This window comes from Cololabis saira, chromosome 20, assembly GCF_033807715.1.
Source record: "Cololabis saira isolate AMF1-May2022 chromosome 20, fColSai1.1, whole genome shotgun sequence".
Classification (NCBI taxonomy): Eukaryota; Metazoa; Chordata; class Actinopteri; order Beloniformes; family Belonidae; genus Cololabis; species Cololabis saira.
This window is the reverse complement of record NC_084606.1, coordinates 7,904,494-7,932,024: the sequence shown is the minus strand read 5'-3', so window position 1 is coordinate 7,932,024 and position 27,531 is coordinate 7,904,494. Positions and strand designations below refer to the sequence as shown.

Below are 27,531 nucleotides of genomic sequence, written 5' to 3'. Positions count from 1 at the left end.
AAAGAGTACTAAATTGCGTGTGCACTGAAAAGTTTGCACGTGCTGTTGTTGTGTGTTTTGCGGGTGATCAACTAAGAATGCGTGCGCAATTGATAACAGGTGCAAACCGCAGTATTTAAATGAGGTGTTGCGTGTCTTACGGTTTGCGCCATGGATAGTCTGGATGGAAAGCAGGATAGTCGCAAGTGCAAAATGAAATTTGACGAGTTGGAGTTAGAGATATTAGTGGAAGAGGCTGTTGTGCCGTATTCAGCACCCCTGCCGTGAAAAGCACCCCCTCGTCGACATATATTACCCACAGATCTCTTATTCACAAGTAAATGTCAAAAAGGACTAAATGCTCATGTTTAATTTACTACAAATGACAACGTACACACAATGACAAAAATGATATTCTCATTCCGTGTCACGTTCTGTTTAGCGTCCAGTTTTGTGTTAATGATTCATGTTTAAATGCGCTCATGGATTCCACAATAGTCATACTTTCCCACAATCACAGTCACAGATAACAAAAATCAGGTAAATGTTTATTGATGTCATTAATTAATAGCCTGCTTACTGTGTTGTCTTCCATAATATTTGTAAATATATATAATATAAACTCCTAAGTATGTGTTTGTGTGAGTGTGTATGAGGGGGTGCTTTTCACGGCAGTGGTGCTGAATACGGCACAACACCACAATAACAGCAGCCCTCAGTGCGTAATGCTGGGCAGATTAGCACCTTCCTTTCGAACGTATTAAATACAGACGCAATCACAATCCCCGCAATTACTTTCGGGCTTGGTAAATCTCATTGCGTGTGGTAAATGAACCTATTTGCATTTTCCCCTCCCAGTATTTAGCACTTTCTGGCGGGTACGCCCCATATTGATTATTCATCAGGGCAAAAGTACTAAATGAACAGTGTGTGCTATTTTGCTCATTTGAGAGGCGCAGTCCTCTTTGCACGCTGTTAGTAGATCAGCTTGCACATTGGTTTGCGGGTGATGTCAAGTTTGCACACGTTTTTACGCACGCAAACCTTTAGTAAATCAGGCCCTGAGACTATTATTTGTGGGAGTTCATCAGAGCAACCGCTTGGGGGAAGAAACTGTTCCTGTGTCTCGAAGTTCTGGCGCACAGAGCTCTGTAGCGCCGTCCAGAGGGGAGGAGTTGGAACAGGCTGTGTCCCGGGTGTGAGGGGTCCGCAGAGATTCGACCTGCCCGTTTCCTGGTCCTGGACCGGTACAGGTTGTCGATAGATGGGAGGTTAGTCCCAACTATCCTCTCTGCAGACCTGATTGTCTGTTGCAGTCTGTGCCTGTCTAGTTTGGTGGCTGATCCAAACCAGACAGTGATGGAAGAGCAGAGAACAGACTGGATTATGGCAGTGTAGAAGGTGATCAACAGTTGCTGTGGCAGGTTAAACACAAAGTTTACACATTTTTGGTGATATTTTAACCTCCAGGTATGTAAATCAGGCCAGCAGCTCCTGAAGATCCGGCCTGCAAACACGCACAAAAGAGAAAAAAGGGGGCCAGCACAAGAAAATACAGGGACGATGGACAAAAATGATGGCTATGAGATACTTATAATAAATAAAAATGGAAAAGGAGAAGAGAGGAAGGGAATAGGAGAGGAGAAGCCGCCCAGTGGATCAGCATATCTATATATATAGCAGCATTTCTACCCCAAAGCTATATTTGAGACTAATTATTATAGTCTTGTTCTATAGCTGCAGCTATGACTACTGACTGTAATACACTAGAGTTTACACTAACTAGAGGTTTACTAACACCAACTAGAGGTTTACTAACACCAACTAGAGGTTTACTAAACACTAACTACTAACTATAGGCTTTACTAAACAGAAAGGTTTTAAGTTTGGTTTTAAAGGTGGAAGTGGTGTCAGCCTCCTTAACCCAGATTGGAAGTTGGTTCCATAGTAATGGTGCCTGATAGCAGAACGCCCGCCCTCCAAATCTACATTTGGATACTCTAGGAACTACGAGTAAACCTGCACTCTGAGAACGGAGAGCTCTGCCAGGAACATAAGGCACTATCAGGTCTTGCAAATAATGCGGAGCTAAGCCGTTTTGGGCTTTATACGCAAGTAATACAATTTTAAACTGGATTCTGAATTTTACGGGTAGCCAATGGAGCGACGCTAACACTGGAGAGACGTGGTCTCTCCTGCTGATTCCTGTCAGCACTCGCACTGCTGCATTTTGGATCAGCTGGAGCCTATTCAGCAAATTACTTGGACATCCTGCTAATAACACATTACAGTAATCTAGTCTAGAAGATACAAACGCATGAACTAGTTTTTCTGCATCACTCTGCGAGAGGATTTTCCTAATCTTTGCAATATTATGCAGATGGAAAAATGCTATTTTACAAACCTGATTAATATATGGTTTAAACGACAAATACTGATCGAAAACAACACCATGGTTTCTCACAGACATCTAGTCCTTGATGTCCCTAAGACATGCCTGAAGTTTAACTAACAGTTCTGTTTCATCCGGCTTCATAGAAAAATAGAGCTGCGTATCATCAGCATAGCAATGAAAGTGTATGTGTATGTGTATGATTCTGGACTATACTTCCCAATGGCTGCCTGTATAAACTGAACAAGATCGTCGTGGTCCTGGACCTGGACCTGATCCTGGACCTGGGTGTGAGGGGTCTGGTCCTGGTCCTGGACCTGGTCCTGGTCCTGGGTGTGATGGGTCTGGTCCTGGTCCTGGACCTGGTCCTGGTCCTGGACCTGGGTGTGAGGGGTCTGGTCCTGGTCCTGGACCTGGACCTGGGTGTGAGGGGTCTGGACCTGGACCTGGACCAACCATGGCTAACCATGAGCGAGTTAGCCTCGAATGAGTTAGCAACGAGCTAGCTGCCTCTTCAGTGAGCTAGCCGCTGGACCGCTCAGCTCGATATGACTGTTTCAGCCAGTTTACAATCAGAATTTTGTAAAAATCAGATGTCAATACTGATTAAAATGTTGTTTTTACATGTTTAATAGTTTGTATATAAGATCTTATATTACATAGTTAGAAGGATTTTGTGGATTTGGGTTTACAAAACAGATTTTTTAATTTCTGAGTCAAATGTTGCAGTTTCTGTCAATCTCAAATTAAATTAAAGCTGCAAGCAGTGATGAACAGGCCCTCGCGCATGCAATTTTCACCAATAAAGGTCAAGGACTCAAAACTAAGTCCGATGACACCACCCATACCTTTTTATGTCAAACCATTCAAAAAATATGGCAGAAAATAGGAACTATCAAGTATCGACCAATCAGAAGAAGGGGCGGGGTTCATTTGCACCAATTATGTTCAAGGACTCAAAACCATGTCCGATGACACCACGCACAAGTCTTTATGTCAAACCATTCAAAAGTTATTGCAGAAAATAGGATCTATCAAATATCGACCAATCAGAAGAAGGGGCGCGGCTAATTTGCACCAATTATGTTCAAGGACTCAAAACCGAGTCCGATGACACCACCCACGACTCTTTATGTCAAACCATTCAAAAGTTATGGCAGAAAGTAGGAACTATCAAATATGGACACATCAGATGAAGGGGGGGCGTGCTTTTCGGTGTCTATCGTCGCCACGGTAACGCTTTTGACTGAGAAAAGTAAGGAGCATCGTTGCAGGATCGAGACGCACATTTTGATGTATAACACACCTGGGTGCACGTTACGGTTCGGGCCGCATTAACTGCCGAAGGAATGGCATAAATTGCGCCAAAATTACATGGTTAATTCAAAATGGCCAACTTCCTGTTCGGTTTCGGCCATGGCGCCAAGAGACTTTTCTTTAAGTTGCGACATGATACAGCTGTGTACAGTGTTGAGGGCAAACCTTGTCCTCAACACCTTCAAGACAAAGGAAATTACCTTCGATTTTAGGACGCAAAACTAATTTCAGCCCACTTTTATCAACGGAGAGGTGATCCAGTCTGTGACCGAATACAAGAACCTCAGGGTTGATCACAAATTTAATTAAAGCTGCAAGCAGCGATGAACGAGCCCTCGCGCGTGCAATTTTTACCAATAAAGGTCAAGGACTCAAAACTAAGTCTAATGACACCACCCATGACTCTATGTCAAACTATTCAAAAAATATCAGAACCAATATCAGACCAATCAGAAGAAGAGGCGGAGCTAATTTGCACCAATTAAGGTGAAGGAGTCCAAACCAAGTCCGATGACACCACCCACGACTCTTCATGTCAAACCATTCAAAAGTGGCAGAAAATAGGATCTATCAAATATCGACCAATCAGCTACTTGTGACAGGCTCACTAGGGGGAACCCAAGAGCGAGACAGTGGTGGAGTGAAGAATTAATTTATTGTAGGGAAAGGGAGCTGGCAGATGAAAATGGTCCTGGGGAACAGCAGAAAAAGCAGTCAGTAAACAAGCTCAAAAACAGCAAGAACATTTCACTAGGGTTTTCACTGGGATCGGCCTGAAGTGCGCACCACAAAGGTTTGACAACAATCTGGCAAGGAGTGGTGGAAAAGCCAGTGTAGAAATACTGCAGTGGAGATGAGTTGATGGATGGCAGGTGTGGAGACTGAGGGAGCTGATGGCAGGCAGGTGTGGAGGAATCCAGGAGCTGAGAGTGAGTGGCAGATGACCACACCCACGCCAGCACACAAAACAAAACACAGGGAGAGACACAAGGAAACACAAGGGAGGGGAGAACACAGGGAAACACAGGGGAAGAGGGAGGTACAGCTATGGCTGTAACACTACTAGGATCACTTCCTGTTTAACATTGAAGTTTGACGTGGCGCCACGGCCACGCCAGTTTTCACGAAAACTCACGATTTTGATAACTTTTCATCGTTAACAAAAAAAAAGTAAAAATTCCAAGTGGGGGTCCCTGCTCTGTTTTTCTCTCATCCAAGGGCTAAAAAAGGTTGAAGACCCCTGATTTAGAGGAAGGCATACATTACAAAAGAGATGTGGCCCTTTCATCTTCATCTACATCTTCTATACCCCCCTCTCCTAATTCCTTTCTCGCAGCTGGCCTTTTGTTGGTATTTTGTATTTACACAGCTGTTGACCTTTCATTAGAAAGTATATCATGTTTGAATTATTTCCATGACAGAATCCATCCCCAGGACTAAGTAACTGGAACCACAACCCCTTCTGAGCTGCATTGGTGCTTTTTTCACGATTAATCTCAGATACCAGCAGACCATAACGCATCAGTTCTCATTTCATTTCATTTTTCCTTTATCTATTTAGCACAATTTTCGGGCTTCGTTACCTCCATGCAGAGTTCAGCTCCCATCAACAACTGTGATGAAGTAATTAATTAACTAATTAATTAATTAATTAAACCAAGATTCAGGACAAAATTGATGGAACGTTGTGTTTCTGTGAAAGGAATCAGTTTATGGAACAATCTGAACAAAGAAACCAAAGGATCCAAATCAAACATTTACATTCGAAAGAACAATTAAAGCCAGTATGTTAAGGAAATATAATGAAATATGTTAGTTACGTTTGATTGACATCCCCATTGTCATGAAAGGTATAAACATTGTTTGTTGTTGTTGAATGGTATTAACTGAATTGTAACTTGGGAACTAAAAAAGGAATGTGACTGTCTGTGTTGGGCGGCAGCTATTTTATTTTAGTTTTTTGTTTACTTTGTTGTTGTTTTTTAATTTACGTTCTTTGTAAATTGATTTTCTTAGGAAAAAGGGGCAGATTAAATAAGATTCTTCTTCTTTCTGCTCCCTTTCATTCAGAATTTATGAACGTTTGTGTTTATATTAAATTGTTTGTTGTTTTATTTTATCAATGAATGAAATAAACATTAAATAAATGAATAAAATTAGTTCTAACATGCTATTCTTTGTGTTTGGCAGCCGACAGAGGAACATTATCTCCATGGCTAAAGTAGTACCGTTAGCCCCGCCCCCTAACTCTAGGATAGCTCCGCCCACCATTGCTCTACAGGAAATGGGGGAGGAGCCAAGTGGAGAAGAATGTGAAGGCAGGTGAGTTTGGAACCAGGACTTCCTGTGATAATTCAGGTGGGATCTGAAGCCCTGAAGCTCCAGAGATCTTATACTAGGATCCATCCATGTGGACGTCATGGTGGTTCAGGAGCTTCTTCTTCTGCTGTTTTCTTGCAGGAACCTTCAGAGAGTCGGACCTGGAGTTTTGTTCAACGTGAACAACAACAACAACAACGAGGAGGAGGACAAGTGAGAGAGACACACACACACACACACACACACACACACACACACACACACACACACACACACACACACACACACACACACACACACACACACACACACACACACACACACACAGATGCTTGTCCTGGTTGCCATGGAAACGGAGGTGATCATAGTGCTGACGGATGACTCAGCGGTTTCTGGTCGGAGGAACAGAAACGGTTCAAACACTGAAACACGTCTAAGTTCTGACTGTTTGTTTTCTTCAGGCAGGAAAAGAAGAGGAAAAAGAAAGAAAAGAAAGAGAGAAAAGAGAAGAAGGAGTGAGTTGGACCGCTGGGAAGAAAACAACATTTTTTATTTTCAATTTCACCTTTCAAAACCTTTTTTTTCTCAAAATAAATTTTGCTTTTTATTTCTTCCTAATTTAATTTAATTTAGCTTATTTTTCATTTTAGGTTTTATGTTGCTTTGCATTTATTTTAATGTGAAATATCCTTTTTCATGGACTTTTCTGCCCCCAGGAAAGAGAAGCAGGAGAAGAAGGAGAGGAAGGAGCAGAAGCAGAAGGAGAAAGAGGAGAAGCAGAAGGAGAAGGAAGAGAAGGAGAAGGAGAAGGAGAAGCAGAAACAGAAGGAGGAGAAAGAGAGGAAGGCCGCGGAGGAGAAGTAAGTCCTCCACCAGGGGGTGGGGCTTCACTCGGGGGCGGGGCTTCCCTCATTTATTTATTTATTATTTTTTTTAAAGATGTTTATTTACCAAGTGGACATAATACAAATACAAGATACAGACAGTGGACATACAGTACAAACATCAACAAAAGACAACATCGAGTTGAGTCAATGATATGTAGGTGTGTGTGTGTGTGTGTGTGTGTGTGTGTGTGTGTGTGCGCGCGCGCGTGTGTGTGTGTGTGTGTAAATAATATAATGAAAGTAAATAAATAAATTAAGAATATTAATTTGAAAAATAAATTAATAGATAATTATCATATAGAGTGATATAATATAGCACAATATAATATAAAGTAATATATGTAATACTATAATAGCATATACAAAAATAATAAGAAAAAAGTAAAAAAGAAAATGTAGTTGTGATGATGGTATGATAATAATAGCAATGAAAACAACAACAATAGTAATAATAATGATAATATTCACAATCATGGTCATAATCAGAACCAACATGTAATAATTTCACTCATCAAAATGACAGCAACAATAATTATTATTATCACAATTATAATCATGATTATAGTAATAATAATAATGTGATAATCATAATAATATAATAATATAGTAATAATAATAATAATAATAATATATAATAGATATAATAATATATTTAATATATGAACATATCAATAGTAATATATACTAGATATAATATATAATAATACTATATATAATATATGATCATATACTAATATAAACATAATTGATAATAATAACAATATAGTAAGCGTTATAAGTGGCAACAAATGAACAGAAAAGAGAGCAGGGCTTCCACCAGGGGGCGGGGCTTCACCAAGGGGCGGGGCTTCCCTCATGACGTACATGTCCACTTCCTGTCCAGGGCCCGGGAGATCAGGGTGATCGATCCGGCGGGAAACACCTACTACTATTGGCTGTTCATCATCACTATCCCAGTCATGTACAACTGGACCCTCATCATCGCCAGGTAACCTCCTCTGATTAGCCAGGTAACCTCCTCTGATTGGCCAGGTAACCTCCCCTCCTCTGATTGGCCAGGTAACCTCCTCTGATTAGCCAGGTAACCTCCTCTGATTGGCCAGGTAACCTCCTCTGATTGGCCAGCCCCTACCAGAACCTACCAGCACCTACCAGCACCTACCAGCACCTACCAGCACCTACCAGCACCTACCAGCACCTACTAGCACCTACCAGCCCCTACCAGCACCTACCAGCACCTACCAGCACCTACCAGCCCCTACCAGCACCTACCAGCCCCTACCAGCACCTACCAGCACCTACCAGCACCTACTAGCACCTACTAGCACCTACCAGCACCTACCAGCACCTACCAGCACCTACCAGCACCTACCAGCACCTACCAGCACCTACCAGCACCTACTAGCACCTACTAGCACCTACTAGCACCTACCAGCACCTACCAGCACCTACTAGCAACTACTAGCACCTACTAGCGCAGATAACGAAACACAGGTGCAGACAATCTGGGCAGATGGGAAACAGGAGGGACAGAACTGAAGCTCAAACTGGGGGAAATGTCAAACCTTGACATCTGCATTCTGATTGGCTAAACGGTCTCCCCGCTTCTTCACTTCCTGTGTCATTAACGTTGGTCGCTTAGCAACAAGCCGAGAATGGCCAATGAGCTTCAGCAGCAGCTCAAGAACGGGACCCTTTGATGAATCGTTCATTACAGTCTCAGATATAATCCATGGTGGCATGTCGGTTTATAAGAATCTTTTTGCCCAGAAGAAAAAAGAGACAACAATGACCCATAACTATGTTCTTCTCTCGAAAAAACACACCTGCACCGCAGCTTTAGAGGAAAAAGACGCTACAGAGCGATTCGGGATGCAGCGGCTCAGAAGAGCAGTGTAATACGTGCGAGGCATTGCTGATCTCCGCAATTTGAAGCCTTGTATAATAATTGTAAAAAGAATTTCACTTATCACAGCTTCTTTTTGGAACGTAACCCCCGCGGAAAACAAGGGATTACTGTAATGACAATATCTCCACGTTGTGAAACTCGCCTTCTCGTGGCCCATGACCTTCATGTTTTTGAATGCACACACACTACGTTTCCTCTGGTCTCCGCTGTGGGGAAAAAAAGCTTCACTGTAGCCAGAAATAACGGAGTAACGCACCGTTTGGTAACAGTAATTGCGTTACTGAATTTAAAATGTAATGCGTTAGAGTATTAGTTACCGCCAAAACTAACGGCGTTACTAAATAACGCGTTAGTCCCAACACTGGTTGCAGGAAGTGGGTTAACAGAACCAGTGAAGTGGGCTAACAGAACCGGTTCTGCTTGTGTTTTCAGGGCCTGCTTCGAGGAGCTGCAGACCGACTACCTGCACATGTGGTTCGGCCTGGACTTGCTCTCCGACTTCACCTACATCTGTGACATGATCTTCAGAACCAGGACCGGTATCTACGTTCACACACCTGATCACTGCGGTCCAATCACAAACTTAGCTGTGGGGTCAGAGCCGGCCCACACTGATACAAATATTGTGCTTGATCTACTTTAAAAAAATAAGTCAACTTTTCGCATGAGATTATTATGTAGATCAAGAAAGACTAGTCTTTGTATAAACTACTTAATTTTTTGTATGTAAATAATACATTTAGCAAGTACAGTCAACTTAAACTTAAAGCGTGTTAAAGCTGGGGTCTACGATTTTACATATTGTACATTTTTATCAAAATCATTTATAAGGTTATGGCCCAATAGTGTTACCTATGAAATATGATTAGCAAAAAGAACCAAAAGAAAATATTTTTTCTATCTGCTGTAATCCTGCAAAGAAGTCAACCAATAGGCGCCATTCGGCCCGAACGGCGCCTATTGGTCAATCTGCTTGAATGTCAGTGATTGGACAGTCCTCACCCTACTCCCCGCCTCCCAAAGTACGGCAACACCAAGGACATATTCCTGCCCGTACCAGAGGGGGGGTGTCGGAGGCGTTCATGTGAGGTTGACTTTACTTACAAAAATTAAGTTGACTACTTAATTTTTGGACTTAAGGACTTTATACAAAGACTAGTCTTTCTTGATCTACATAAAAATCTAATGCAAAAAAATTGCCTTAAATTTTTTTAAAGTAGATCAAGCAAGATATTTCTTACTGTGGTGTTCTACTTAAACAAATAAAACATGTTTCATCTAAACGTTGGTCAATCTGCCCAATAGATTAAAATTGTTCAAGGAAAATTAAATACAACAAGAACATTGCTTGTTGTTTGTGTGTAAATTAAAAGATTGCCTGGGATTACATAAATACTGCTTGTTAAGGAAAAAATGCACAATGTTTTTGTTTTTTGAACTAATGCAGATTAAGTTCAAAACTAGATGTATTCATGTAAAGCAACAAACTTCATTTTTAATTGTTAATATCACAGATTTAAATATTTTATATTTACATGCGCTTAGATTTATTTTTTTCAGTGCAAGGCATAAGCAAACTAAGCGGCTGCTTAGGGACCTGTGGCCACTAGGGGGCCCCCAAGAGTTAGAAATAAATAAAATAAAATATAACATTTTTTTATGTGTGAGTAATGATTCATACATTATCAAAGGTATGTTATTATACAAAAACACAATAATTATTTAGATTATTTAATTATCTAGATTTTTTCTCCCTAATTTTACCAAAGTTTTGCACATTTTTACATAGTTTTCAGAACTAATTATTTAACTTGATATTTGATTTTGAAACAATTTTCATTACCTTGTTTCTGGTACCTCTGTTCATTTACATAATTATTTAAGTATTTGTTTGATTTTATTTGTTTATTCTATTTAATAACATCTGTGTTTGTACATTTGAATTTATTCTTATATGGAGAACATATTGAAGTTGCGTGATTTTAATTAAAGTTCTAGTTTTTATAGTACTTTGTTGTTGCACTTAATTGTTGTTCCACTTCAAATTGTTGTTACACATTGCTGTTGCAGTTTATTTAAAACCAAAAATAAAGTAAATAACGCGTTTACAGTAAATGGGCCCAAAGTCTGGGCCAAAGAACTGCAGATGTGGGCCACGTCTGGGCCAAACATCTCTGGGAATTCTCTAAGTAATTGATAATATCCTGAAATGGAATTAGAACGTAAATGTTACATGTTGAAAAAACCCTCAGCCAGTGTGTTGACATGGGAAGTTTAATTCCTTTAATTCAGAATTAAAATTAAATCTGATTTAAAATGAGTAAACATTACCATGTAAACACCTAATTCCGAATTAAAATGGCCATTCCGAATTAAACTTAATTCCGAAGTAAGTGGCTGGTTTATTCCGATTTTAAATCCGAATAGAATAATTCCGCGATGAAGTTCATTCAAAAAAAAATAAATAAATAAATAAATAAATAAAATGAAAAAAATAAAATAAAATAAAATAAAATAAAACAAATAAAAATGTAAAAAATAAAATGAAATTAACAAAAAATAATAATGAAAAAAGAAATAAAAAAATAAAAAAATGTATACACTCATTCTGCTTTAAATTAATTCCGGTCTTTCTGCGCTGCTCGTTCCCTCGCCCGTCTGTCTCCATGACACTTATATTCCGTGCTGGGCTTGTTTTCCAAACAAAGTTTCAAGATGGTAGCACGCAGTAAACGGTGGTCAAGAGCAGAGACCATTTATTTAATAAATAGCTTGGAGGACCTGGAAATAATCAAAAGAAAAGCTGGCAGGAAACATCAAAATTGTGAGCTTTTCAAAGTTGTAGCGGCTAAGTGGCTAAGTTTGTTTTTCTTTCGGTCCGCCTCCCTATCCAATCAGAACCTTCCCAACCCCCAGACCTTAAAGCAGCACAATGTAACTTTCAGCTTTTGTTGAGTTTGGCGTCTCCTTTGGACAAAAGCGGTAGTGTTTTACCAGAAAGAACATTACGTTTCCCATGACCACCAGCGCGTACTACCGGAAAACTCCTGTCCCTGTCGCGTGCATTTGTTTTGCGCTCTGGTTTTGCTCTACTGCACCTATTTTCCATCACGTTTTTTAGAGGGACATAAATTAGTAGTCCAACATTGACAAAATAAAAAAATACTTTATAACCTGTGAATAACTGAATGTTTTGCAGATCAGCCCTGCACAATTTTACAGTTCTCAGGAAAAATAGTAGAAATGTTCTATACATTTTCTTTGCATTGCATTCTTTCCTCTAGTGCTGTAATTCTATTCAATTGTATTATTATTTTATAAAGCTTCCTCATTGGCAATTACACAATTTTATGATAACTATTATTATTCTGTGTCTGTTGTTGATATTGTCAGTAATTTTAGAACTGCGCTCCACGCCCCGCCCAGCTTCTGTCTCGACTGCAAATCGGGAAGGAGGGGGAAGTGACGTATGCCGTAAAGCAGTCAAAGCCGTAAAAGTTTGTAGTTTTTTAGTGTGGCAGGGTTCCTACCATGCACCTCAAAGTTACATAGTGCCAGTGAATGCGATACAGACCCCTCATTAAACCTGGTTTAATGGTGTCATTAAACCTGTTGTAAGTTGATGTACCATCACAATGACTCTGGAAATATTATATTAAGGTGGAAAAGTTACATAGTGCTGCTTTAAGAGGAATTGGATAAAGCCGATCGAACGTGTTTTCCATGTAAACCTCAATTCGGAATTACTATTTCCATGTAAACTCGGAGGAACATAGTTTAATTCGGAATTATTTAATTCAGAATTATTAATTCCGAATTAAAAAACATCATGTAACAGTGGTCAGTGGTACTTCAAAGGTGTCATGGAAGAACATGTCGGTACTGTGTACTGTGAGGACTGTGTGAACCAGGACCCAGTAATAATAATAATATTCTGTAATCCTGTTCCCTGACTGTGTTTTTCCAGGCTACCTGGAGCAGGGTTTGCTGGTGAAGGACAGGGTGAAGCTACAGGACCGCTACATGGCGAGCTTCCAGTTCAAGCTGGACATGATCTCCATGATCCCCACTGATTTATTCTACTTAATCGTTGGAATCAAGTACCCTGAGATCCGCCTCAACAAGCTCTTCAGGTTCAACAGGTACGCAAGGCCGACCCGGTGGGAGGAGTCACATTTACCTGGTGAAAACCTGACTCCCTCTAGAAATCCATTCTCCAACATCTCACCTATTGGACCAACATTGATCTTTCAGAGGTTTTTGAGGAAAGTTTAGTCTTCTGAGCTGTGGGTGTTTATATAAGAATATATATAAACCTAAATTGGTTTAGTCGGAACCAATCACAGCCCTCTCGTCTGCATTTGGTCTGCGTCGCCTCGACGCGTAGTTAACATTTTTGGGAGGTGCGCGTCAGTGATGGCGTCAGTGATGGCGTCAGTGATGGCGTGTGGTACGCGTCGACGCGTACCCTACGCCATAGGCATGGCGTAGAACCATAACTCGTCGGAGCTCCACTCTTTAGAAGGGATTTCATATGGATCCAAACCGTTAATAATCGTTATTTTCTCCATATCCTGGTCCCTGGCTTCCTTGTTTAAGGTATCCCACTAAATTCCAGTTCCTTTCTGGCATTTTAACATCTTTTTTTTGCGTTCCGTCTGTTCACTTGGTGCTATGACACTGCTACTACACTGCTGTTTGTTTACACTCACGAAGCCGCCAACATGGCTGCCGCATCCCAGAATGCACCTTGGCGATCAAGCCCTATAGCACTAACATCGTCTCCCGTTCGTCCGGACCACTTCACTTTTGGAGGCTCGTCCCTTTTCTAACACCATGTTACGTTACTCGGAGCTTAACTATTTTAAAATAACGATATAGAGAGAGTGACTTGCTGTTAACCGTTTACTTCAAAGTCCTTAGCAACAGTAACCAATGACAACACATCCAGGTCCCTACATACTAACCACCAGCCCTCTGATTGGCTGAGACATAACCAGGCTTATACTGTAACAGGTTGGATTAACTTTACACAACAACAAAGTCCAACAAACTACAAGAACAACAAAAACATAGTCTAATAAAACGAATACTTCTTCTGGCTCTCGGTGAAGGCGGATGCTTTTCTGCTCCCTCTCCCTCCCTATCTGCCCTGCTCCTGCTTTTTGTCTTGTCTTGTCTTTTTAGAGCCTCTCTTTTTCACTCCTCTGAAACTCTCTACAATCATGGAATTGGTTAACTGGTCTCTCAGCACAATTGACCAAATTTTCGCGACGAGAAGTCAGTGGACAAGGGAGCCCTCCTGCCCCGATGGGACATTTTTTGCCGGATACATGATGGATTTCTGGAAGCATTGGAGGATCATGTGCCCTTTGATTCTGTCCGTCGAGGATGTTGAAGATGCCTTCATAATTGGATTAATGACAACAGGATTTCTGCTTTTTGGAGCTGGTGGATTCCTTGCATATCGACAAATGTGTAAGTCATCGACAGCTGTTCTGGCCCCCTCAGAGCTGCCGGACGTGGCTGAGGGGATAAGCTCTGTGACCAATACTCAGACTCTAACGCTGGGAGAGCTAAATCGCAGGCTGACAGCGGTTTTTGAACTCATTGGCAAGATGGAAAAGACCTTGGAGAAGTTGGAAGCTCGGCTTGGCGGGAATTGACCACAAATTCGTCTGTTTGGAGTCACCATTGATGAATCAGAGACTTAAGGCAGATGGAAAATTACTGGAACCTGCCTGTTTTTTCAATATAATTGTTGATTCTATAATCTGACCTTGACAGAGCAGCTTTGCAGGCCGCTCCAGTCACAATCTCCCCGGAGGAATGAAAAACAAGGTGCTCTGCCCCCACTAGCCCTCCCCTTCCCAGGACATCTGTGGACCTGTATCAGAACTGTACCGGGCCGTCTGATAACATCAAGGACAATGGCTGAGGAGTAGCTCTGGGGCAAAGTTCACAGACTTACCGCTCACACACACACATTTGCTGATAACCACACCTCCCTAATTTCAACGTCTTCCCCAGCTCCCTTCTTATCAGCCCCCCCAACAAAGTGATCGATTATGACGTTGATAGACGGCTGTTGATGATCAACGATTTACTTGCAATTTGTTTTTTTAATGTTAACTGTGAGTGTGAAAATCTCAGCACAACATATTATACTGAACCAAGTGGGGCCCCACAGTCCCATGGGCGTGGCTCTATGAAATCTACACGGCCAGAAAAATCAACAGAAAGCTCACAAACGAGCATGTATCCACTTCAGTGTTGTGACATCAGTAACAAGGATGTTTGGACAGATATGATCGGAATAATTGTATGATACCATTAATTACCATCATAGGTTAGCACAGGGTGAGCTAAACTAAAAAAGCTAGCTGGTGGAACCTGATGGGAGGTGGGCGTGTCCCGGTGGCCCATCGAGCAGAATCAGTTCCCACCGTCATGTTGCTGTAAGACAAAGGTGATGTTATACAGTCCAGGGCTAAAGCAGGAGCTGACGACGGGGCAGCAGCGTTTGAGAGGTCACATGACTTCCTCATGTCCTGCAGGGGTTTATCAACTGGTTAATATCTAAACATAGATACGAAACATCACCACATCCACCTGTTTCCATGACGCAACAGCCATATTGGTCAGATACAGACGATCCAGTGAGATGGTGTACGGGGTTAACCCTAACCATAACCTCTGGCCCTGACCCCAAACCCTAACCCTTGACCTTAACCTCTAACCTCCGACCTTAACCTCTAACCCCAACCCTAACCCTTGACCTAACCTATAACCCTAACCCCCCAACCCCAACACTAGCACCTAACCTTAACCCCTAACCCTAACCCCTAACCATAACCCCTGACCTTGGCCTCTAACCCCAACACTAACACCTAACCCTAACCCCGACCTTAATAACCCTAACCCCTAACCCTTGACCTTAACCTCTAACCCTAATCTCTAACCATAACCCCTGACCTTGACCTCTAACACCTAACCCCTGACCTTGACCTCTAACACCTAACCCTTGACCTTGACCTCTAACCCTAACCCCCCAACCCTAACTCTAATATCTAACCTTAACCTCTAACCCTAATTTAACCTAACCCTAACCCTCTAACCCTTTTTTTTATTTCTACCCTCTAACCCTAATCTAACCTAACTCTAACCTAACCCTAACCCCCCAACCCTAATCCTAACCTAACCTTAACCCCTAACCCTAATCCTAACCCGTGAACAAAGGAGCTCCGTGTTTACAGGATCAAAGGAACTTCAAGGTTTCTGTGTCACAACAAACCTTGTTTCATTTTCAATAGTTTATTATCTATGAGGTGGTTTTTGGTCATTTGGGGTTGTTCTCTGTTCCAGGATGATGGAGTTCTTCCAGCGGACAGAGACCAGGACCAACTACCCCAACGCTCTCCGCATCTCCAACCTGGTCATGTACATCCTCATCATCATCCACTGGAACGCCTGCCTGTACTACTCCTTCTCCAAGGCCATCGGTGCGTAGCCGCCTCGCCGTCTCCCGGCTCTTCACGCCGTTCATTTTTTTTAATTTATTTCTTTATTTTTTTTATTGGTGAGATTTTATCATAACACAAAGTTACATAAGGGACAAACCCATTACACCAAGTGGACATAATACAAATACAAGATACAGACAGTGGACATACAGTACAAACAACAACAAAAGAAAACATCGAGTTGCAATATGTGTGTGGTAGGTGTGTGTGTGTGTGTGTGTGTGTGTGTGTGTGTGTGTGTGTGTGTGTGTGTGTGTGTGTGTGTGTGTGTGTGTGTGTGTGTATAAATCTGAAAAATAAATAAATAGATAAATATCATATAGAGTGATATAATATAGCACGATATAATATAAAGAAAAATATATGTAATACTATAATAGCATATAATAATATAATAATATCCTAATATAACTGTTCAGATTAAAAAATAATAATAAATTAAAGCTGCCGTGTAACTGCCTGGGAAATGAGGAGGTATCATACATACATTTCAACTAACTGGATCAGCCGTTCCTCATCATGACTGTTTCCAACAGCGCTTTCAACCGGCTTTCAACGCGAGCGACAGGAATAAAATAGAAGCAGGGCGTCCGACAAATGTTCAGCTCAAAACGGCGCTGCGCAGCACTGTGTCGCTGTGTCGCTGTGTCGCTGCGTCCAGTTAGGACAGTCCAATAGAAAATAAAGCAATGGAATTGATTTTGTCGTTGACGCTCGTTCGCATCGCATGCAGTTATGACACAGTAACTCCGCCGGCCGGAGCTTCCACCATTTTTCCGTAGCGGTGTATCGCGTCATTCGCGTCATCGCGTCAGGCAGCCAATCAGCACAGTGCCTCATTATCATAGCCCCACCCATTCACAATCCCGCATAGAGAACGAGGTTAGAGAATGGGATGATAAGGACATGGCTCAGAGGCTGAATTTCTAATTTATTTAGCAAAACTAATCAAAAGCTTGTTTTTAAGACGTTCAAGGCCTGTTTAAAATAGGGATTAGATGCCATAATACGTCCTCTTTAATACATAATCATATAACAATAGTAATATATACTAGATATGATATATAATAATACTATATATAATATATGATCATATAATAATATAATCATAATTGATAATAATAACAATATAGTAAGAGTTGTAAGTGGCAACAAATGAACAGAAAAGAGAGGGATTTGTGAGAGGAATCAGCTCTGGATGTATTGTAAGAAGAAAGTGTTTTCATAGGATGAAATGTTATTTTTCAAAGTAGCAGTGAGTTTTTCTAGGTTTGAGTGATCTATTAGAAGATTAAGCCAGTGGGTTATGGATATCTTTGTTCTGTCTTTCCAGTTCAGTAGTATGGTTTTCTTGGCGATGGTTAAAGATATTAACACAAATGATGTGTGTTGTTTGGGTTTATGTAATGAAGAGAGGTCACCAAGTAATGCTATAGTCGGGGTTATGGGGCTGCTGAGGCTGAGCATCTCTGATAGCCTGCTCATCTCCACGCCGTTTAAACCCGACTAAACAAACCCATCACTGCCGTTCTCTCCCGTAACGCCTCCGATCGTCTTGCCGGCCAGGTTTCGGTGCCGACAGGTTCGTGTATCCCGACCCGAAGGACCCGGAGTTCGGCCGTCTGATCAGGAAGTACGCTTACAGCATGTACTGGTCCACGCTGACGCTCACCACCATCGGAGAGACGCCTCCGCCGGTGGAGAACTCCGAGTACATCTTCGTGGTGACCGACTTCCTGGTGGGTGTGGCTCTGTTTTTTTTTTTGTTTTTTTTATTTGCATTTTTTAGAAAATAAAAGGACAACAACAGAACAAAATAAACAAAAACACAAACACATAAAAAAAAAATCTAACAAAATTAAAAGCATGACCAAAATACATGACTGTGGTGTTTTATCTGCTCCCCACATTTTCTCCAACAATTTGAAGTTAGATCACATTTGTACTTACTTTGAATTTGGGGTAAATATCTAATTAAAATGTTCCACGCAAACTGAATTAGTTGTTTCGTATATGTTTTTACACATTTGTTCCCAATCAACAGAGGAAATATTACAAAGAAGGTCATTCTCCCATCTATTTTTAACATTAAGATCAATAAAGCACATTTTCCATGTGCTTTACTGCTTGTCTGGTTCATGGGGTCCTGCCCAATTCTATCATGTCTGTAGAGTTAGTGCCTGTGCTTAAAGACAAGGCTGGTAAGCTCAGTAGTATTGATAATTATCGTCCTATTGCATTGGCCAGCATCTTGTCTAAAGTACTGGAGAGAATACTTTTAACAAAGTTAGAAATGTATGTTCTTACTTCTGACAACCAGTTTGGATTTAAAAGAAAACATGGAACTGACCTCTGTATATATGCTCTTAAAGAGATTGTATTTAAGTATACAAGCCTGAACACATCTGTATTTTTATGTTTTATTGATGCGTCAAAGGCATTTGATCGTATTAATCATGAAAAATTATTTGTTAAATTGCTAGATAGAGGTGTTCCTAAATTCTTGGTGAGAATTTTAGTGTTTTGGTATGCCCATCAAAGGTTTCAAGTAAAATGGGCCAATGTGGTATCTGCTCCATTTTGTGTTAGTAACGGAGTGCGGCAAGGAGGAATTTTGTCCCCTTTTTTATTTAATGTTTATATTGATGGATTATCAAATCAGTTGGACAGGTTAAAAACTGGTTGTCTTGTGGGTAACACTATTGTTAATCATCTTATGTACGCGGACGACTTGGTACTGCTTTGTCCATATAGTGCTGGGCTGCAGCAGATGTTGAAGGTGTGCTCTCAGTATGGCCTTGATCATGATGTAAAGTATAACTCTAAGAAAAGCCACATAATGATAGTTAGAAGTGTTGGGGACAGGAAATCAACTTTTCCCACTTTTTATTTGGCAGACAGCCCCCTTGATGTATGTGAGGAAATTAAATATCTAGGTCATGTCATTTCTGATGACTGGACGGATGACAAAGACCTGTATCGACAGCGCTGTAAAATTTACTCTCAAGCTAACATGCTTATCAGGAAGTTTTATATGTGTTCTGACTCTGTGAAGTGTTCCCTGTTTCGAACCTACATCACACCGCTATATACTGCTCACTTGTGGTCTAACTTTAAGAAAAAGAGCATGCAGAGGCTCAAGGTAGCATACAATGATGCACTTAGGTTGCTGCTGCGTGTTCCTAGGTGGCATAGTGCCAGTCAATTGTTTGTGTCCAACAGCAGGGGCGGACTGGCCATCTGTGTGATCTGGAGAATCACACAGATGTGATCAGGACGGCCGGCGGCCGGTGTGTCCGCGTGTACCTATCTACCATGGCCTCAGTGTTAGGGCTCGGCCAGGCGGGGCTTTATAAATATATGGGCTTTATAAATGTATTAAATACATGAGCGCGGAGTCGGCATGGCAAGGAGCTGCGCGGCGACGAGCATGAGCCGGGCGCGCGCCGGTGGCAGTGAGTCGCGCTGTGAAGCTTGATTTATGGTTCCGCGTTGGACCGACGCAGAACTACGGCGTAGGTTACGCGGCCACGTGCGCCGTACGGTGCGCGTACCGCGTACCCTACGGCGTAGGCTCTGCGTCGATTTAACGCGGAACCATAAATCAGCCTTAAACCACACCTGCAGCCCGTCAGTTTATCAGGAGGAGAAGTTAACGAACGGGGCTGCCAGTTGTTCATTGCTCGTTTTGTTAACTCTGTGAGCTTTGTTGGTTTGTTTGTTAGTTTGCTGGTGTTTTTTCCTCTCTGTGATTTTTAAGTTATTTGTGAAGAAGTTCTGAGTTCCCTGTGGGAGTTGTTCTATGTTTTTCCATTAAACTACGCCTCGTTTTGTCTAAAGTTTAACCCGGTTTGGTGTCGTGTGATTGGGTTCAGAGAGAACGACCCATGTGTAGACGTGTTAAAGAGGTAAAGCCACAGATTTGTTTTCTTTATTGTTGTAATCTGTGCTTTAAATAAATCTGACATTGTTTATTATAAAACAGATTGATTTGTGGCTTGTTTAGATGAAAAATACATGAGAACAGGGCCTTGAAAAAATAATAGCATATTAAATCGCAATCGCAATATTGAGGAAAAAAATCGCAATTAGATTATTTTCAAAAATCGTTCAGCCCTAGTTTTACGTCTCATTTATTCATTCACACACGCACTAATATACTTGGGAAACAGTTAGGCACCAAATATAATATACCGTATTTTCGCGACCATAAGGCGCAACTTTTTTTTTTTTTTTTTTTTTTAAATGTGCCGGGCGCCTTAAGAAACGGTGCGCCGTGTCTATTACCTGAATTACGGTAATGTAAGGCCGGCCACCATGTGAATGGTAAAAAGAGAAGGGGGCGGGTGAAGCCCCCGTGAGCTGCGACATGAATGAGACTCCACTGAGCTGTTTAATGCGAAACAGATGATGAAAACTTTTAAGGATTTGCTTGATGTGTAAAGTGAAACAAAATACAATCAAACTAAGTTTTGCTCCCGCTCTATTTAAATAAGCACACTTGTTCTGCAGCGCGCGTGTGTTTTGCATGTCGGGAACCGAGGATGCACCTGCCGTGGGTTTGCGGGTCCGATCGCCGGTTCCCCGGGGCAGATCCGGCTGAAATGCCGGTGCTCTTTCCCCGGGAGCCAGTCCATGTGGGCTCCTCCGGTCCCGGCCGGTCGGAACCGTCCACATTCCCCGGTTAAAGCCGCGGTGATGGGCGCTGCTGCAGCCCGACTTCCTGGTTCCCAAAGCGGTCCGATGACCTGGTTCCTGCCCGCTTTGCGAGAAGGGATTTCTGGGGTACGTCTCAGGTCAGATCAGCTTCACCCTCCGAGATTTGCAGCCAAATCTGTCGGTTACAAACCCGGTACCGGACCCCGACATGCGCGTGTGTGTATTCGCGGCGCGACACACACACATTCTCATGTATGTGGTGCTTGCCTGGCGCAGCTGATGGACAGAAACTATGGTGATTTTTAAAAGAAAAACTTTGCATAAGACGATTCCAGCCGGAGTCATTATAAGGACGAATGAAAAGAGGTGGCTGGATGAAGGGATGATGATGATCAAGAAGCTGAGACAGGTCTGGAAATTCGGACTGGCGCAGCTGAATTAACGAGCGGAGCTCCTGTCGGATACAAACCCCGGTACCGGCTCCCCGACAGCGCGTGTGTGTGAGCGGGACCAGCGCGGGGGGCGGAGGAGGACCAGCGCGGGGGGGGGCGGACCGGGACCCGGGACCCGGTCCAGCGCGGGGCAGCAGACGGGGAGCGGACCCGGTCCAGCGCGGGGGGGGGCGGAGCGGGACCCGGGACCCGGAACCGCCGCGGTCGGGATCCGCAGCACAACGGGGTATGAAAAGTGTATTTAGTCTTGTGCTTGCCTGCCACGCTGATGGACAGAAACTGCCGGCTGTGGTGATTTTTAAAAGAAAAGCGTTGCCTAAACAGACTTTTCCAGCCAGAGTGAAATGAAAAGGGCTGGTGGCTGAGACAGGTTTATGTGCAGCGCCCCGGTGGTTTTTTTAAATTCTTTAATGCAGAAACAGAATATGAACCTTTTGAAGGGTTTGATTGATGTGAAAAGTGAAATAAAATATCAAACTAAGTTTTGCTTCCGCTCTATTTTTAGCGCGTGTGTTTTGCAACGCCTGTGTGTGCAGCTCCGTCTCCGTAGACGGCGCCTTTTGGGTCGGTGCGCCGTATGTGTGTTTTAAAACCAAAAATGACACACAAAACTGAAGGTTTTCTCAGATGGCAAAAATAAGAGCTTTATTGATCCCACATAGGAGTAATTCATGTAATATCAGCTATAGAGAACAAGGTAGTGCTGAAAAAAAACAATAGTCTATCCCCCCTCACAAAAATAAGAAAAATAGAGAAACATATTTTCTCATCAACAAAACATATTTAAAATTTTCCAAGTAACAAAATAACATATTTGAACCATTTTTCGGACAATAAAATAACATTTGAACCATTTTTCAGACAATGAAATAACATTTGAAAAATCTTTCAGACAATTAAATAACATGTTTTGTTTATGAGAAAATATGTTTCTCTGTTTTTCTTTTGTGAGGGGGGAGCACACAGTCACAAGAACACCTGGAAGCATTCATGCTTATGACCACAGAGAAAGATCCTCATGTCCCTTGACAATGACAGAGTTGCAGAAAAAAAGGACCTGTTGAAGAAACTCCTTATCCCCAAACATTGAGAAAAATGACATTGCTGGTTTGTTTTTATAGGTTAGTATTCAACCTTCATTTCTATGTGAGTATTCAAGTTAAACTGTATATTTACAGCCTCTTTACATTGTGATTTATCATAACTCATACAGTGTTGTGTATTTCAGATACCTGTTTTGTATTGGTTCAAGCAGAGGGACTGCAGTGAGACCTTAATTTCTATGTGACAGTATTCAAGTTAAACTAGAATACTATGCTCTTAACCAGGGGTCACCAACCCTGGTCCTCGAGGGCCGGTGTCCTGCAGGTTTTATATGTTTCCCTGCTTTAACACACCTGATTTTAATTAACGGTGCTCATTAGCTTGTCATCAAGGTCTGGATAGTTCTGTTGATGACACAGCTCCTTTTATCACGGTGTGCTGAAGCAGGGTAACATCTAAAACCTGCAGGGACACCGGCCCTCGAGGACCAGGGTTGGTGACCCCTGCTCTTAACACATCTAGTCAACATCAGTGCTATTTCTATAATTTGGATTGTATAGTATCATGAGCCAAAATTAAGTATTGTGACACTCATGCCAGGCGTTAATGTTGTTTTTGTTGAGTTTCCGCACGCTGATTGCTTTGGGCTGGGCCTAGTCAAACTCCAGGGCCGTTTTTTAGTCCCAGTCCGTCCCTGTCCAACAGAGTGCCAACTTGTGAGGCACTCTTAAGGCAGTTGATGTTTGGTTTTATGTGTCGATTGGACAAATCAGAGAACCACATAATTGAAGCTTTAGTCAGCCCATTGAAAAGCTGTTATAGATTCACCTCTAGGCTAAGGTGGCATTGGTGCAATAGCTTGTATGTTTTATAAATTGAATATTTTACAAGCAATAGCTTGTATGTATTATAGATGTATATTTAATATTTTTGTATTTCTTTTTGTATACGTTTTATATTGTATTATGTTTTATATGGACCTGTGTCTGCAATAAAGTTGATATTTAATTTGCTTAGCTTTATGGTCGATTTGTATTATCTTAAGTATTTTACTTTAAAAAATATTTTTCAGCTCCACAGTCATATATTTTAAGCATATATTTTATCAAAGGGTTTATATCTTTAGTAGATTTCTTCTTTAAAACATCAAAAAGATAACTTCTCACTTGGAAAAATCGAAATAGGTGAGATTTAGGTAAGCCATATTGTAGAGATAACTGTTCAAATGATTTCATTTTTCCATCATCAAACATTTGTCCAAATATACACAAAATATTGATGCTTGAAAGCCCACATATAAGATGAAGAGAGATGGAAGTAAATTATGGAGACATACCACTAACAGTTCTCCCTTTTTCCAAATATAAAAAATCATACATTGAGAATCTAGACAATAAATGGGTGGTGGCTACACTTAAGGTCTGGAGGGAAGTCTGTCAGAATCTTAAATTAAATGAAGATTTAATTTTCTTAAAAGAAATGGGGACTGATCCGGACTTTCCTCCTAACAAAACAGATCAGACTTTTAATTTCTTGGGCTTCAAAAGGGGTGTGGCTTTGTACATTGTACATGGTGGTTGTATTGTGTCACTTCCTGTTTAACTTCAGCTCACCGGATGTGATCCATTTATCTCTGTCACTCAAATATCTGTAACCCTGTTCAGCTGATTTCCTCATTGCTTCTCCGCTCACGTCAGGTGCTTAGTGATGCTGTATATCCATGAAGACGTGTTAACCTGTTGATCACCAGAATCGTGTGATCTGAGGACGGATAGTAAAGGGTTTAGATCCAACAGAAAACCACCCTGAACCGGCCAGACAAGTAGCCGCTGCAGGCTAACCTGGCTAGTCTGGTGTCTCTTAACCGACGTCGTCGTACTCCAACAGTGATGGCAGACATGAAATGAGACGTTATACAATTTCATGAAAGCTATTAGCTCATTTTGAATTTGATGACAGCAACATGTCTAAAAACTGGAAAACAGAAGACTGTAAGGCCCAGTCCCAATACACCTACTACCCCTACTTTTCAGCCCTACCCCTAAATTTGCGCGTTCCTGTGATGGTAGTGGTGTCCCAATTCCTCTTTTCATCTAGGGGGACTAGGGAAAACGGGGGCTAGTGGTTATCAATCTAGCCCTACAGAACGAGGGATTTCAGATGCTCACTAGCTGACCGAGGGCTAGAAAAATTTCCCAGAAAACATTTCTTATTTTTTAGTGAATAAAATCAATATTTTGAGTTAGTTTATGCATAAAAATGCGTTTTGATTACATTTCTAGCGAGAAATATATATTTTACTTTCATAATATTCACTCAGTGGATGTACATAATCACTCGTTTGCCCGTTGTTCACGAAGATCTCGCCAGAATAAAGGCTGATTTATGGTTCCGCGTTACACCAACGCAGAGCGTAGGTTCTGCGTCAATTAACGCAGAACCATAAATCAGCTCCCGAGCCGGCGGCTCTACATATCCCCCGAAAACATCGGGTCAAATTTCTTAACAGGCGTTATTTGGATAAACTGAGCCCAGGTTGGGGATCTTAAAGGTTACTTTTACGCCTGAAAAAATATTAAAACTTAATAAAGTGGCATATTAACAGCGCTACAGCGGAAATTAAAACAGCTTTTAGCCTGCTTCTTCTCGGCTTCCTGATATGGTGTGACGTATGTGCAAATGTAACAACGCAGTCGCTTATGTACCCAAACGTAAACCATGCAGTGACGTAGCAAGTGGTGTCCCAATCCCTAGGGAAGATTACAAGGGCCCTAAAGTTTGTGGCGTCATTTTTAGGGCTAGTGATAGTGGGTGAGGTCTAGTGGTAGAAAGTAGGGGGTGTATTGGGATTGGCCCTAAAGGTGCAGAAATGGCAGGAGGAACATCTGCAGCGGATGAGGTTAACGGTACTAACCGATCATCAGAAGAGAAGGTCAAAGGTTCAACGTGAGGAAACCAGCAGCAGCTTTAGGACTCATCTTTGTTGTTCTGCCTGGTTCCTCCAGTCATTAACTGAAGCTCTGCCGTCTTTGGACCTTTGACAAGTTTTTTTTCAGTTAGGGCGTCTTTCAGCAGGATGATGCTAGTCCACATGCGGCCTCCCTTTTCAGGGAGTCACATACTACATTTCCATGCAGTCAATGACCCTTTTCTGACCGGAATATTAGCAATAACCCGGTTGCGTATGGCCATGTAAACACCAATAACTCCTTTGAATAACCGGAATTTGCTCATATTCTTTTCTTTTCTATTTTTTTTTTGTTTTTAAAAATCCAAAAATGACCCCTGGGTTCCTCCTTTTCTAACCTAATATTTGGTCATGTATACGCCTAACGGGATATCCCCATCAAAAGGAACAGGAATCTGTTTTCTGTTCTTTTCGCAAGGAATCTTGGTCTTTTGAGTCCAGGAAGTACCTAGCCAGATTTACAAAAGGTGAGCCAAAAGTTGTGTGAAGCAGGATTTGTAGGAACGCCAGACCAGATCAAGCACTGCTGGAAGACGCTGAAAAAGGCGACTTCTACTGGGCTGTTCATTATCCGCCATGCTGCTGTTATTGTTGTTGTTGTGGATTTGGATACAGGAAGAAGAAGCAGAAATGAGGTAATTGCGTCATGACGTTCTCTGTGCGTCGCTGGTTTGATCCAGATATCCCAAATGATTAATCACCATGTATACAGGGATAACCCTGTTAGCTCACGCATGGAAACAGATTATTCCCAAAGTTTCAGTAACCGGAATATTGACCCTAACCTGAATTTTGACTGCATGGAGACGTAGTCACAGATGGGTTCAGCTTTTTATGCTCTGGTCAGACGGAGGTTTTAACCTCATAGTTCCTCTTAAGGCAGCAGAGTTGGAGGTTGTTTGATGTCTCCTGGACTCTGTCCTTCTTCCAGGTGGGCGTGCTGATCTTTGCCACCATCGTCGGTAACGTGGGCTCCATGATCACCAACATGAACGCAGCCAGAGCCGATTTCCAGGCCCGCATCGACGCCATCAAGCAGTACATGAGCTTCCGAAAGGTCAGCGAGCTTCTCTGTTTCTTACCGGCTCCATGTCAGCGGGTTTTTACTTTATTCATTCCTAATGGTCTTACTAAAGTTGCTTTCGTCAACGAAAATTGTGACTAAATATTGTCATCAACGAACCTTTATCACCTGAGGAAAACGAAATGCAACGAAAATGCGGGTCATGTGATGATAACGATAATTAAATATATAATGCAATATTGTCGACGAATAAAAACCTGACTGTTGTGCTGTTCAGTTATCAAAAGTTATTAATAATTATCCTTCAACAATCATTAATAATTAATAAAGTAGATTACTTATTAAATTGAATTATCCAAAATGAATTAATTATTTTCGGGGCACCACCTGGGATTTAACCAGGAAAATGATAACTTAACAGCAAAATCAGTCTCAAAAATAGGGATTATTCTGCAGAGTAGTAAATTGTACTAATAACCGTTGAAGGCTCTTAAAGAGTTCGGCACTAGCTCTGTCAAATCAGCCATTGTGACAAGATATGTGTAAAACAACACAAACAACTTCTCTCAGTAAAATCAATTAGAATTTATTTACATCCAGGTGTCAAGCAGGTGGAAAGCGACACCATTGAATAAATCCTGACGGCAAACTACATTAAAAACACATACATAAAACACTACCATAAAGAAAACAACAGGAATAAAATGTTAACTGCATGAAGGAAAAGAAATCAAAAACAATAAACACGTGATACAAAAACTTCCGATCATCTGTATTCCAAAACAACTGGCTGCACGTGGCCGGCAAAGATGGCTGCGGCATTTAAAGATGGCGGCGCCCTCGCCGCGCCACGTGCAATCAGACGGGATGGCAAACATGGCATTTAAGCCGTGAATAACTGACGAAACTGCGCCACAAAATGAACAACAGTAATAATCATACAGTAAACAGCGTTGCACACAAATTTAGCTCTAAACCGCTCTAAATTCAACTGATCGCCCAAAACACAGCCTCACGCTTCCTCGGTTCCGGATCGGGAAGGACTGCGGCTTTCCGGG

General features: G+C 41.7%; 1 protein-coding gene across 1 annotated transcript in view; it reads left to right on the top strand.

Annotated features, from left to right (window-relative positions):
- Positions 1-27,531, top strand: part of cnga1b (cyclic nucleotide gated channel subunit alpha 1b) — a 40,831-nt gene that overhangs the window by 4,075 nt on the left and 9,225 nt on the right. Inside the window, exons 2-11 of the mRNA XM_061709836.1 lie at positions 5,879-6,010; positions 6,149-6,220; positions 6,469-6,522; positions 6,724-6,867; positions 7,778-7,882; positions 9,236-9,342; positions 12,771-12,945; positions 16,169-16,305; positions 17,893-18,065; positions 26,381-26,506. Of these exons, the coding sequence (XP_061565820.1) occupies positions 5,901-6,010; positions 6,149-6,220; positions 6,469-6,522; positions 6,724-6,867; positions 7,778-7,882; positions 9,236-9,342; positions 12,771-12,945; positions 16,169-16,305; positions 17,893-18,065; positions 26,381-26,506 (1,203 nt within the window). The 5' untranslated portion in view covers positions 5,879-5,900. The remainder of the gene's footprint in view (positions 1-5,878; positions 6,011-6,148; positions 6,221-6,468; positions 6,523-6,723; positions 6,868-7,777; positions 7,883-9,235; positions 9,343-12,770; positions 12,946-16,168; positions 16,306-17,892; positions 18,066-26,380; positions 26,507-27,531) is intronic.